The sequence below is a fragment of the Hyperolius riggenbachi genome, chromosome 12 (assembly GCF_040937935.1).
Source record: "Hyperolius riggenbachi isolate aHypRig1 chromosome 12, aHypRig1.pri, whole genome shotgun sequence".
In the NCBI taxonomy this organism is placed as follows: Eukaryota; Metazoa; Chordata; class Amphibia; order Anura; family Hyperoliidae; genus Hyperolius; species Hyperolius riggenbachi.
Window position 1 is genome coordinate 172,231,105 of NC_090657.1, and position 14,519 is coordinate 172,245,623.

The window sequence follows — 14,519 nt, forward strand, 5'->3', positions numbered from 1 at the left end:
TGTGCCCAATCACATATATGTACTGTACCCATCCCATGCAGGGTTCCCAATCACACACATATGTACTGTACCAATCCCATGCAATGTGCCCAATCACATATATGTACTGTACCCATCCCATGCAGGGTTCCCAATCACACACATATGTACTGTACCCATCCCATGTAGTGTTCCCAATCACACACATGTACTGTACCCATCCCATGCAGGGTTCCCAATCACACACATATGTACTGTACCTATCACATGTAGTGTCCCAATCACACATACGTACTGTACCCATCCCATGTAGTGTTTCCAATCACACATATGTGCTGTACCCATCCCATGTAGTGTTCCCAATCACACACACACACACACACACACAGTTCCCAATCACACACATATGTACTGTACCCATCCCATGCAGGGTTCCCAATCACATATATTTACTGTACCCATCCCATGTAGTGTTCCCAATCACACACACGTACTGTACCCATCCCATGCAGGGTTCCCAATCACACATGTACTGTACCCATCTCATGCAGGGTTCCCAATCACATATATGTACTGTACCCATCCCATGTAGTTTTCCAATCACACACATATGTATTGTACCCATCCCATGTAGTGTTCCCAATCACTCACATGTACTGTACCCATCCAGGGTTCCCAATCACATATATTCACTGTACCCTTCCCATGTAGTGTTCCCAATCACACATATGTACTGTACCCATTCCATATAGTGCTCCCAATCACACACATGTACTGCACCCATCCCATGTAGTGCTCCCAATCACACATGTGTACTATACCCATCACATGCAATGTTCCCAATCACACACATGTACTGTACCTATCACATGCAGTGTTCCCAATCACATATATGTACTATACCCATCCCATGTAGTGCTCCCAAACACACAAATGTACTGCATCCATCCCATGTAGTGCTCCCAATCACACATATGTACAGTACCCACTACATCCAGTGTTCCCAATCACACACATGTACTGTAACCGTCCCATGCAGTGTTCCCAATCACATATACATGTACCATACCCATCACATGTATTCCACTTTCCAATCACATATGTACTGTACCCACTACATGTTATGTTCCCAGTCACACATATGTACTGTGTCCACTACCTGTAGTGTTCCCAATCACACATGTACTGTACCCAATCACACATATGTATTGTACCCATCACATGTAGTGTTCCACTTCCCAGTCATATATGCACTGTACCCACTACATGTAGTGTGCCCCGTCACACATATGTACTGTACCCATAACATGTAGTGTTCCCAATCACACATATGAACTGTACCCATTACATGTAGTGTCCCAGTCACACATGTACTGTACCCACCACATGTAGGGCTTGATTCACTAAGACAAATAGGACACCTTATCAAAGTTAACAAGTCTTATCAGAGTAGCATACCGAGCGCTAAGGACTTATGCCTGCTAATTGTCAATGACGAGAGCTCCACTCCTCCTGCACTGAGCCCCTGCGGGCCCAATCACTTAAAGGACATTATCCCCGCACTTTGATTGGCCCAATAGGCTGCCTGTTAAGTTTCCTGTCAAGTGACAGGCAGCCTATTGGGCCGAGTGGAGCTCTCGTCATTGCCAATTAGCAGGCATAAGTCCTTAGCGCTCGCTATGCTTCTCTGATAAGGCGTGTTAACTCTGATAAAGCATGTTAACTTTGATAAGGCGTGTTTACTCTGATAAGGCATGCTATTTGTCTTAGTGAATCAAGCTTGTAGTGTCCCTATCACATGTAGTGTCCCAATCACACATACGTACTGTACCCATCCCATGTAGTGTTTCCAATCACACATATGTACTGTACCCATCACATGTAGTGTCCCAATCACACATACGTACTGTACCCATCCCATGTAGTGTTTCCAATCACACATACAGTATGTACTGTACCCATCACATGTAGTGTCCCAATCACACATACGTACTGTACCCATCCCATGTAGTGTTTCCAATCACACATATGTGCTGTACCCATCCCATGTAGTGTTCCAAATCACACGCATGTACTGTACCCATCACATGTAGTGTCCCAATCACACATATGTACTGTAGCCATCCCATGTAGTGTTTCCAATCACACATATGTACTGTACCCACCACATGTAGTGTTCCCAATTACACACATTTACTGTACCCATCCTATGTAGTGTTCCCAATCACACACACGTTATGTACCCATCACATGTAGTGTTCCCAATCACACACACGTTATGTACCCATCACATGTAGTGTTCCCAATCACACATATGTACTGTACCCATCACATTTAGTGTTCCCAATCACACATATGTACTGTACCCATCACATGTAGTGTTCCCTATCACACATATGTATTGTACCCACCACATGTAGTGTTCCCAGTTACACACATGTACCGTACCCATCACGTGTCGTGTTCCACTTCCCAGTCACATATGTACCCACCACATGCAGTGTTCACAATCACACATATGTACTGTATCCATCACATGTGTTCCCAGTCACACACATGTACCGTACCCATCACATGTAGTGTTCACAATCACACATATGTACTGTACCCACCACATGCAGTGTCCCAATCACACATATGTAATATACCCATCACATGTAGTGTTCCCAATCACACATATGTGCTGTACCCATTCCATGTAGTGTCCCAATCACAGGTATGTACTGTACCTATCACATGTAGTGTCCCAATCACACATACGTACTGTACCCATCCCATGTAGTGTTTCCAATCACACATATTTCTGCTGTACCCATCCCATGTAGTGTTCCAAATCACACACATGTACTGTACCCATCACATGTAGTGTCCCAATCACACATATGTACAGTAGCCATCCCATGTAGTGTTTCCAATCACACATATGTACTGTACCCATCACATGTAGTGTTCCAAATCACACACATGTACTGTACCTAATCACACATATGTACTGTACTCACCACATGTAGTTTTACCAATTACACACATTTACTGTACCCATCCGTTGCAGTGTTCTCAATCACACATATGTACTGTACCCATCCCATGTAGTGCTCCCAATCACACACATTTACTGTACCCATCCTATGTAGTGTTCCCAATCACACACGTTATGTACCCATCACATTTAGTGTTCCCAATCACACATATGTACTGTACCCATCACATTTAGTGTTCCCAATCACACATATGTACTGTATCCATCACATGTAGTGTTCCCTATCACACATATGTACCGTACCCATCACATGTAGTGTTCCACTTCCCAGTCACATATGTACCCACCACATGCAGTGTTCACAATCACACATATGTACTGTATCCATCACATGTTGTGTTCCCAGTCACACACATGTACTGTACTTATCACAGGTAGTGTTCACAATCACATATATGTTCTGTACCCACCACATGCAGTATCCCAATCACACACATGTAATATACCCATCACATGTAGTGTTCCCAATTACACATATGTACAGTACCCATCCCATGTAGTGTCCCAATCACACGTATGTACTGTACCCACCAGATGTAGTGTTCCCAATCACACACGCCACATGTAGTGTTCCCAAACACACATGTACTGTACCCATCCCATGTAGTGTTTCCAATCACACACGTACTATACCCATGCCACGTAGTGTTTCCAATCACACATATGCACTGTACCCACCACATGTAGTGTCCCAGCCACACACATGTACTATACCCACCACATGTAGTGTTCCTAGTCACACACACATGTGCTGAACCTATCACATGTAATGTTACCAATCACACATATGTACTGTACCCATCACATGTAGTGTTCCCAATCAAACATGTGTACTGTACCCATCCCATGTAGTGTCCCAATCAAACATATGTACTGTACCCATTACATGTGTTGTTCCCAATTCAACATATGTACTGTACCCACCACATGAAGTGTTGGCAATCACACATGTACTGTACCCATCCCATGTAGTGTTTCTAATCACACATATGTACAGTATCCATCCCACGTTGTGTTCCCAATCACACACATGTACTGTACCCAATCACACATATGTACTGTACCCACCACATGTAATGTTCCAAATCAAACATATGTACTGTACTCATCCCATGTAGTGTTCCCAATCAAACATATGTACTGTACTCATCCCATGTAGTGCTCCCAGTCACATATATATACTATACCCATCCCATGTATTGTTCCCAATCACACATATGTACTGTACCCATCCCATGTAGTGTTCCCAATCACACACATGCACTGTACCCATCCCATGTAGTGTTCCCAATCACACATATGTAATGTACTCATCCCATGTAGTGATCCTAATCACACATATATACTGTACCCACCACATGAAGTGTTCCCAATCATACGCATGTACTGTACCCATTCATACATGTGTACTGTACCCACCACATGTAGTGTTCCCAATCACACATGTGCTATACCCATCCCATGTAGTGTTCCCAATCACACATGTGCTATACCCATCCCATGTAGTGTTCCCAATCCCATGTGTACCATACCCATCCCATGTAGTGTTCCCAATCCCATGTGTACCATACCCATCCCAATTCCCCATATGTACTGTACCCATTACCTGTAGTGTTTCCAATCACACATATATACTGTATCCATCCCATGTAGTGATCCCAATCACACACATGTACTGTACCCAATCACACATATGTACTGTACCCACCACATGTAGTATTCCCAATCACACATATGTACTGTACCCATCCAATGCAGTGCTCCCAATCACACATATGTACTGTACCCATCCCATGCAGTGCTCCCAATCACACATATGTACTGCCCCATCCATATAGTGCTCCCAATCCCGCATATGTACTGTACCCATCCCATCTAGTGTTCCCAATCACACATATGTACTATACCCATCCTATGTAGTGTTCCCAATCACACTTATGTACATATGTAGTGTTTCATACACACATAGTAGCTCCCATTACACACATGAAGTGTCCCCATTACACATCTGCTGATATCCCAAACATATGAAGCACTCCCCATCTTACACACATATGTATCCTGCTACTTCAACAGATGCAGTGTTCCCATTACACAGATGTAAAAAAAAAAAAACACTGATCGTGCATATGCAGTGCCCTATCACACACATGTAACAGTGTCCCTGTGTCACACAGATAGTGTCCCCATGATAAACATGCAGTGCCCGCTACCACGTATCTAGCAATGTCCATGTGTCACACACGCAGTGTCCCCATCATGCACACGTAGTAGTGTTGTGGTGACAATCATGTGTCGCCGCTCAGCGTCACTCACCGTCCATGCTGCCCCGCTCCGGGCTGTAGTCCCCTCGCCCCCCAGCAGGGCCGGTTCTAGACAGGCACATATGAGGGGGCAGACAGAAATTTGCAGGGGGCGCAAAAAACACCTGCGCCGCGCGCAGCGCGGCGCCCCCAAAAATGGGCGTGGTCATACAGACCGTGGGCGTGGTCATGGGTGGGGCCAAATATACATGAACTTAGCAGCGTTGTAACCTAAAGATAAAGGGCCTGACCAACAAAATGTTGGGTGGAGCCTCCTATCCTTTAATTAGATTATTTACTATTAGTATAGGCATAGAGTAAAAATGCATACACACGTTCAGTTTTGATTTGCCAATCACTGACCAATTTTACCACCCCCATCTAGTATGAGGGCCAACAGACTTCAAATACTATGAGCTGAGCTCTCATAATACCTAGAAGAGTAAAATTGGCCAATCAAAATGGATGTGTGTACCAGGCTTTACAGCTAATACTGTACATACAATACAGATGGTTTACAATCAGTAAAGGTACAGAATAACAACTTACATAGTACATACTGGAGGTAGCAGAGATCAGAACATGCTACAGCTAGTTTACTATCAGCACAGGCACAGAGTAACAGTTTATACTGTACATACTGGAGGTAGGGTAGAAATGAACAACACACGGGGGTTAGAAATGAAGGGCACACACTACAGTGAGTTAACGTTGAGTTTAGGTACAGAGTAACAGCTAATGCTGTACATACTGGAGGTAGCAGAGATCAGTATACACTGCAGCTAGTTTACCATCTGTACAGGCACACAGTAACAGCTAATGCTGTGCATACTGGAGGTAGCAGAGATCAGTACACACTGCAGCTAGTTTACCATCAGTACAGGCACACAGTAACCGCTAATGCTGTACATACTGGAGGTAGCAGAGATCAGTACACACTGCAGCTAATTTACCATTAGTACAGGCACACAGTAACCGCTAATGCTGTACATACTGGAGGTAGCAGAGATCAGTACACACTGCAGCTAATTTACTATCAGCACAGGCACAGAGTAACAGCTTATACTGTACATACTGGAGGTAGGGGTAGAAATGAACAACACACGAGGGTTAGAAATGAAGGGCACACACTACAGTGAGTTAACATTGAGTTTAGGTACAGAGTAACAGCTAATGCTGTACATACTAGAGGTAGCAGAGATCAGTACACACTGCAGCTAGTTTACCATCAGTACAGACACACAGTAACAGCTAATGCTGTGCATATTGGAGGTAGCAGAGATCAGTACACACTGCAGCTAGTTTACCATCAGTACAGGCACACAGTAATAGCTAATGCTGTACATACTGGAGGTAGCAGAGATCAGCACACACTGCAGCTAGATTACTATCAGTACAGGCACAGAGGAACAGCTTACACTGTACATAATGGAGGCAGCAGAGATCTCACACTGCAGCTAGTTTACTGTCAGTACAGGCACAGAATATAAGCTTTAGCAGGGACTATATCACTACTTTTCCTGGGGCAAATCAGATTAAGAAAGGTACATACTTACCTGCCTTGATTACCTTAATTAATCAACTATTCTAGTGGCAGGCTGGTATTGATCGGTCGATTCACATGAGAGGCTTGTGGTGAGGCTTGTGGTGATTCTAGTAGAGGGTAGATAGTGATTAATATATTTTAGTGGTAAGCAAGTAGTGAAAGGTAGGCAGCAGGAGACAAATAACAGTAATAACTAGATGCTGGCAAATATTGGGTGACAGGCATGCAATAGGTGATAGGGAGCAGTGGAAGTAACATAGTGTGCCAAGTTCCAATGGGGTACATAAAAAAAAAGGGCTAGGGCTTACGGTACACAAATTAAACTGTTCTCCTCTGAGGACAGTCAGTGACCTGGCTATGTAGTTTGTAAAGTGCTGCAGAAGATGTCAGTGCTATATAAATACATATTAATAATATGGTAGGACAGTACACTATGACTATGGTAGGATTAGATTGTGAGCTCCTCTGAGGACAGTCAGTGACATAGCTACGTATTCTGTAATGCGCTGCAGAAGATGTCAGTGCTATGTAAATACATAATAATATGGTAGGGCATTATACTATGACTATGGTAGGATTAGATTGTGAGCTTCCTACACACACACTACACACACACTAGGACACAGAGAGAGGCACAGACATGGGCACAGATAGAGGCACACAACACACACTGCACTGTAAACATAACACTACATACACACTTTGTTCACTATGAGCACGAGAGAGAGAGAGAGAGAGAGAGAGAGAGAGAGAGAGAGAGAGAGAGAGAGAGAGAGAGAGAGAGAGAGAGAGAGAGAGAGAGACACACAAAAAAAAAAAAATAACAAGATAGACAGAATCCAGACCACCTCCCCTGACGTGCAGTCCTCATAACTCTGCTGGCCAGCTGCCGCTGCATCCTCCAAGTTCCTAGCTGTGAGAACATTCAGTGTTCTCCCCCTCATCAGTCAGTCTTGCTTCATCGCTCCTCAGTCTTCAGAGTGGTGAAGTGCCAGGTGTCTGCAGCCCTTTGATCTCCTCGGCACACTTCTGCTCTGCTGAGTGCTCCCCAGCCCCAGCGAGACCGCACTGAATTCAAAACCAGCTGGGAGGAGGAGTTTAAGCGGGCCAAATCTGAGGAAGGTGACAGGCAGAAGGGGCGGAGTAGCTTGGCACTGCGCTGTGCGTACCCCAGCCACTGTACAGCAACTCAGCAAGGGGGGAGAGCAGAGAGCGGCAGCGTCATAACGACGTGCCTGCCGCTCACTAGCTACAGTCTACACTGCGTTCCATGGACCAGGAAGCAGCGGCAGAGCGGCTGATAGATTTGAGGGGGCAAGAAGTCTATTTGAGGGGGCTCTGCCCCCTCTTGCCCCCCCCTAAAGCCGGCCCTGCCCCCCAGCCTCCCTCTCCCCGATCCGGGCGCGAAGGTCAGTGAACATCCCGGGCCACATAGAGACAGCAGAGCCGCTGCGCGCCGCCTCCCCCTCCTCCATCCCGAGACCCGCCCACACCACACCGCCCTCTCCACACCCCCTCCACTGCACCCCGCCCGGCTGCTCCGCGCTGTACTACACCCTGACCCCTCCAGTGGTGTAGCTAAGAAACTATGGGTCCGGTGCAAGTCTTACATTGGGGCCCCCCCAATCACTCTATACATAACAATTGATATGGCGCACCACAACCTGCCAAAGATTTCCACAGTGTCAGAGTTGCAAGAAAAGAATGGGGAGCAGTTTGTTAATGATTAGCACATGACCAATAGAGAGGTAATATTGTGCTTGAGGGAGGGTCCCTTGGGGCCCCTCTGGCCCAAGGGCCCCGATACTACCTCTGCACCCCATATTGCTACACCACTGAACCCCTTACCACACTGCACGTGCCCCACTGCACCCCGCCCAGCTGCTCCGCGCTGCACTACACCCCTCCCACACTGCACGTGCTCAAAAACTATAAGGTCTTTTCACAAATTTTTTTTTTTTACCATGTTCCTACTCATCTGCTTAATATGCATGTCAAATTTGGTGATGATAGCATGTACAGGGGCTTTACAATTAACCACAGAAATTGGCACTATTGACTCGAAAATTCGGAACACGAAATTCGGTTTCGCTTGCGGTACACGAAATTTTGACCAAATCGGAATTCAGTTGTTCCGATCAGCCCTAGAAGCGATCACCTGCGCTGAAGCGTATTGAAAAAATACGCTTCCGCGCAATGCATAAAACTTGCGTGGTTAACGTGACTCACTTCCGTCACATAAAGCCGCACTGCGTCAGTATAACAAAAGTGTATGTGGATGTAGTCCCTTTTTTTTTTTTTTTTTTTTTTTTTTAAGGGACCCATTGGAACGGGAGACAGCCCTGATACCAGTGACCCACCTCTCCCCTCACACCCACATATCTACTTTTTATGATGAGTCACTTGCTATTTATACCCCCATATTTCTGCAGTTTTCACCTTACGGCGAGATATTTAGTTTTACAACCCACACGTAGTTTTACAACCCCCAGGCTACACAGATTCATTAAAGAAGTCTTGATCCTGAATATGTAGCCTAAATCTAATGAAAATGAGAAACGATGGCCCTTAACAGGCAAAACTGGCCAGAGCCATGCACCTGTGACTAATTTGCATAACCCCGCCTCCTCCTGATGCTACCCTTCTGTGGATCTATATCAATACATCATGTTTGTTTTCACATGTTGCATTGCTTGTCAGGATCTGGACAAATACCGAGGGCTTGATTCACAAAAGAGTGCTAACCGTTAGCACGGCCGTTTTCGAGCAAATTTTCACGTGTGCGTGCGATCGCGAATTTTCACGCGCAATTAAGTGTTTTCGCGTGCAGCGTAATTGTTATCGTTTTCGCGTGCAAACTTACGTTCGCGTGTGAAAACAATAGCAATTTCACGGGAAAATTCACGTTTGCGCGTGAAAACGTTAAATTGCACACGAAAATTCGCGATCGCGCGCAGACGCGAACGTTCGCGCGAAAACGGCCGTGCTAACAGTTAGCACTCTTTTGTGAATCAAGCCCATGGTGTATATAATCTATATATGAATGAAATAATCATGGAGAAGGTACTTTTGTATTACGCGTCCAGCAGAGCGGCTGATGTAACTGAGCCTGTTACCGGGGCTTACCGCAGCTGAACGGCAGACTGCGGAAGGACAGCGTGGGACTTAGACGTGTTTATGGGGCGGGAGAAAGCCCCGGGTAAATATCAGAGTTTTAGTATTGTTCGTCTCCGAGTCTCTTTAAAGTCCTTCGACAGGAAGTTGCAAGGTCTCCTGGGATTTGACCTCGAAAAAATGCAATCTCCTTGCCTTTTTTGTATGCGATTTTCTAATGCAGTCACTGCGATTGCAAGTTTCTAAAATCGCATCATACTACTGTGTACAATTCATCACAATTTTCATTATTTTTAAAAAGGCTTTGCAATTGAAAAAAAATGCATGATGTTACAAGAACACAGCACAACGCAGTCTGTTTGTACAGACCCTAATGCATTAACCCTTAATCTGCACTGACAGCAAATGTAAGGCTGGGTTCACATAGGACATAGCGTGAAACGCTGCGTTTTATGTCATGTTGTAAGTTAATTTTGTGTGCGGTGTTTGTGCATTTGTGGTGCGTTTGCAATGCGTTTTCCATGTGTTTTAATGCGTTTACATATACAAAACGCATATGCGTTTTGTATGCGTTTTCCATGCATTTTTAGATTTCCATTCATGCAAATCACTTGGAAGACAGCAGGAAACCAAAATACAGCAAAAAAAATATTTTGGGGAAAAAACCGCATACCATTGCGTTCCCATTGACTTTCATTTTGTGCGTTTTGTGGGTACACATTACACACAGGGAGTCAAGAAGCCGCTACTGCCACACATCTTACCGAGCCTTTTTGAGCACGCCAGATTGATGCCAGTCTGAACGTAAATCGATCGGGCTTCCAAAGTGCAGTATTAGTCTCTGGCAAAGTCAGGCCAGTTTCACTCTGGATGTTGGTGGAAGCCTGGCGGCTGCACTGCCGGCAGCATTCTTCGGGGATTACTGCGTTAGTACGCGGTAACTCCTATCTGGCAGCCGGCAAAGCAGGAAATGACACTCACTTCCTATGGCCGAAGCGATTAGGGCTGAGCTCTCGGATTCCGAATTTCGAGTTTGCCATCGGAATTTGGCAGTTCCGAGTAAGCACTCGAAACTCGAAAATTAGGCAATTCCGAGTACCGAATTCGCGTTTACATCGAAGTCAATAGTGCTAAATTCCGTGGTTAATTGTGAAGCCCCCTTACATGCTATAATCACCAAATTTGGCATGTATATTAAGCAGATGAGTAGGAACATGGTAAAAAAAAATTGTGAAAAGACCTTATAGTTTTTGAAATAAACGATTTTAAAGATTCATAGGAAAAATGGTTTTTAAACTGTGTAAAATGACTCTGCTGCAGTACAGGTTACTGCATTCCGACTTCTGTATACATATTGTATACATTTCATGAAAACAGACAGCGTGGAGTCCCCCCCTCCCAAGCTTCCTTAGCCCCTTGTCCCCCATGCAGGCTGGGATAGCCAGAATGCAGAGTCCCGGCCACGTGGGGCTTCGCACCCTGAGCTATATCAGCCCGCATGGTCCATGGTATGGGGGGGGCTCTGGAGGAGAGGGACGGCCAACCTCCCCCTCTCCCCCAGAGCCCTTGTCCAATCCATGGATAAGGGGCTCTTCCCCACCTCCGGTGCCTCAGGAGGAGGTGGGGGCCGCCGACGTCCTGGGGGTGTAATGAGGCAACAGCAGGCTGAGTGCGGAGGATTGTCCGCATCAGCAGCGCGACCGCCTGCATGGTCGCATGCGGAACGCGGAGAAACGTCCACGTCCGCAGCGGTAGCACGATCCACCGCTCAGTCGCAGACCTCTTGGCGTACTCCACGTCGAGGCTACACTCCTGGAACACCTTCACAGGCCTCACGGCATGCTGCTCGCCGAGGCACTTCTCATGACGGTCTGGACCCCGTAGGGGCCGCGCGTGTGCAGTAGAGCCTTTTATACTCTTAGAAGAAGAGTCAGCTGACCAGCTGGTCAGCTGACCTCAGCAAGCTCCTTGAGCTGTGCTGCAAGGTCCTTGAGCCATGTTGTGATTGGTTGAATGGCTGGGCGGGCTGTTTGAGTCCAGCACAGTATAAAAGCAGGCATTCTGTCAGTTGCAAGTTGTCTGCAGTCAGCGAATACTTGTGTGTTAGCACTCAGACCCTAGTCAGATCCCAAAGTGTGCTAGAACCAGCTGGAGCTGGGGATCCACACTTAGCCAGATTCTGTTGATAGCCTAAAATAATAATTGCATTATATATTTTGTATGACCTTTTGCCTGTTACCTGTTTATTCTCTTGTCTCCTGATCTTGTACTTCGCCAGCCCGTACCGTTACCGACTATTGGCTTGGCTTCTGACTACTCTTGTGTTTCTCGATTCTGTACCTCTGCCCATCTGATTTTCCGTTGCTGACCTTGGCTTGACCTCTGATCTTGATTTCTGTCTGTCGATTCGGTACTTCCTTGCCAGTTCTGATACCGAACCGTTTTCCGTTTGACTTCGCCCCCTTTAGTGGTTCGTCCACTAAAGGGTTAACTCTGCTGAGTTCTCCTTGCGGGGAACTCAGTAACTCCTCAGCATATCATTGCTGTTGAGGAACGCGATTCTGCGTTCTTATCCTAGTCGCAGAATCGCACACACTGCCCTTCCTTCCAGAGGTCACCATCCCTCTGAGTTAACGTCAGTGTGGTGGGGTTTCCACAAGTTATTTCATCTGTACCTTGTGTTTTCCAGAGTACGCATAAATATTTGTATTATTGGTGATGCCGCAGATCACCATATAATCAAATATATCTGTATTACTGGTGATACTGCGGATCACCAATAATCAGAAAACTCTGAGTGTATACACCAAAACACCACATTATTACAGGGGGGTTCATGGTGCCATCCTAGGGTCCCCTTTAACAAGCAGACTCCGGAAGCCACCCCTCCCCAGGAGAAATGAGTATAGGGGTACACGGTACCCCTTACCCATTTCAGCAGAGAGTTAAAAAAAGAAATAAAAACATGACAACGAAAAAAGTCCTTTATTGCTCTGGATTAACCAGGGATACTTACCTTGCAATAATCCCACGCCAGTATCCTCAAGAGTGTCCCACGCCAGTATCCTCAGGAGTGGTCCCAGGCACCCACCCAACTCCCGGGGCTGAATGGTTATAGACAGCCTCTGCAATCTGTATTGCATAAGCTAGAAACATGAAAATTGTTTGCTAAAACAAGAATTTTCGGCAAACAGTGTCATAAACAAAATGGCTGCTGGGGAATTCCCGTTACCCGGAGGCCACCTCAGAGTGTCAGATTGAGTGTTATTTCACATAAATAGGTGGGTCCAGGGGACCAGGGCACCTCCTGCTCTGGTCACCTGGACCCACCATCTATGTGAAAAATGGCTGGTTTCACCACTCTAGTGTGGCCTCCAGCGTTCCGGAATTTCCCAGTGGCCATTTTGATCGCATCACTGTTTGCCGAAATTTCTTGTTTCAAAGGCAACATTTTTGTGTTCATAGCCTCTGCTATACAGATGCAGAGGCTGACTGTGAGCATTCAGTTGCGGAAGTTCGTCGGTGTGGGAGGGTGGTGAGATGTCCTAAGAGGATACTGGCGTGGGACCACTTCTAAGGATACTGGCGTGGGATTTTCACAAGGTAAGTATCCCTGCTTAATTTAGAACAATAAAGGACTTTTTTCGTTGTCGTGTTTTTATTTCTTTTTTTAACTCTGCTGAAATGGGTAAGGGGTACCGCGTACCCCTATACTCATTTCTCCTGGGGACGGGGCGGCTTCCGGGGTCCGCTTGTTAAAGGGGAACCCCGGATGGCACCATGAACCCCCCCCCCCCCCGGACGTCGGCGGCCCCCACCTCCTCCTGGGGCACCGGAGGTGGGGAAGAGCCACTTGTCCATGGATTGCATGGATTGGACAAGGGCTCTGGTGGAGAGGGGGAGGTTGACCGCCCCTCTCCTCCAGAGCCCCCCCCCATGCCATGGACCATGCAGGCTGGTATTGCTCAGGGTGCGAAGCCCCACGTGGCCGGGACTCCGCATTCTGGGTATCCCAGCCTGCATGAGAGACAAGGAGTTAAGGAGGCTTGGAAGGGGGGACCCCACGCTGTCTGTTTTCATGAAATGTATACAATATGTGTATAGAACTCGGAATGCAGTAACCTGTACTGCAGCAGTGTCATTTTACACAGTTTAAAACCCATTTTTCCTATGAAACTTTGAAATCTATTTGCTCAAAAACTATAAGGTCTTTTCACAATTTTTTTTTTAACAATGTTCCTACTCATCTGCTTAAAATACATGCCAAATTTGGTGATAATAGCATGTACAGGGGCTTTACAATTAACCACAGAAATTGGCACTATTGACTTCAATAGAAATGCACTCGGAACACGAAAATTAGGAACACGAAATTCGGTTTTCGCATGCGGTACACGAAATTTCGACGAAATCATTCAGCTGTTCTGATCAGCCCTAATAGGCCATATTTACCAAACATAACATTCTTTGTATGTAGGTTAAAGACCGAGCGGAATATTAATTAAGTAGGTGTGTATCATGACATCACAAGGGGTCT

The 14,519-nt window shown here is 46.0% G+C and overlaps 1 protein-coding gene across 7 annotated transcripts in view; it reads right to left on the reverse strand.

Annotated features, from left to right (window-relative positions):
• LOC137541584 (sterile alpha motif domain-containing protein 10-like) overlaps window positions 1–14,519 on the reverse strand; it is a 597,983-nt gene that overhangs the window by 185,756 nt on the left and 397,708 nt on the right. Inside the window, exon 1 of one of the 7 annotated variants that reach the window (XM_068262969.1) lies at window positions 5,336–5,371. The exons of the other annotated variants lie outside the window; for them this stretch is intronic. Coding sequence (XP_068119070.1) covers window positions 5,336–5,342 — 7 coding nt within the window. The 5' untranslated portion in view covers window positions 5,343–5,371. Of the gene's footprint in view, window positions 1–5,335; window positions 5,372–14,519 lie in introns of those variants that run through there. 7 annotated transcript variants of the gene reach the window in all.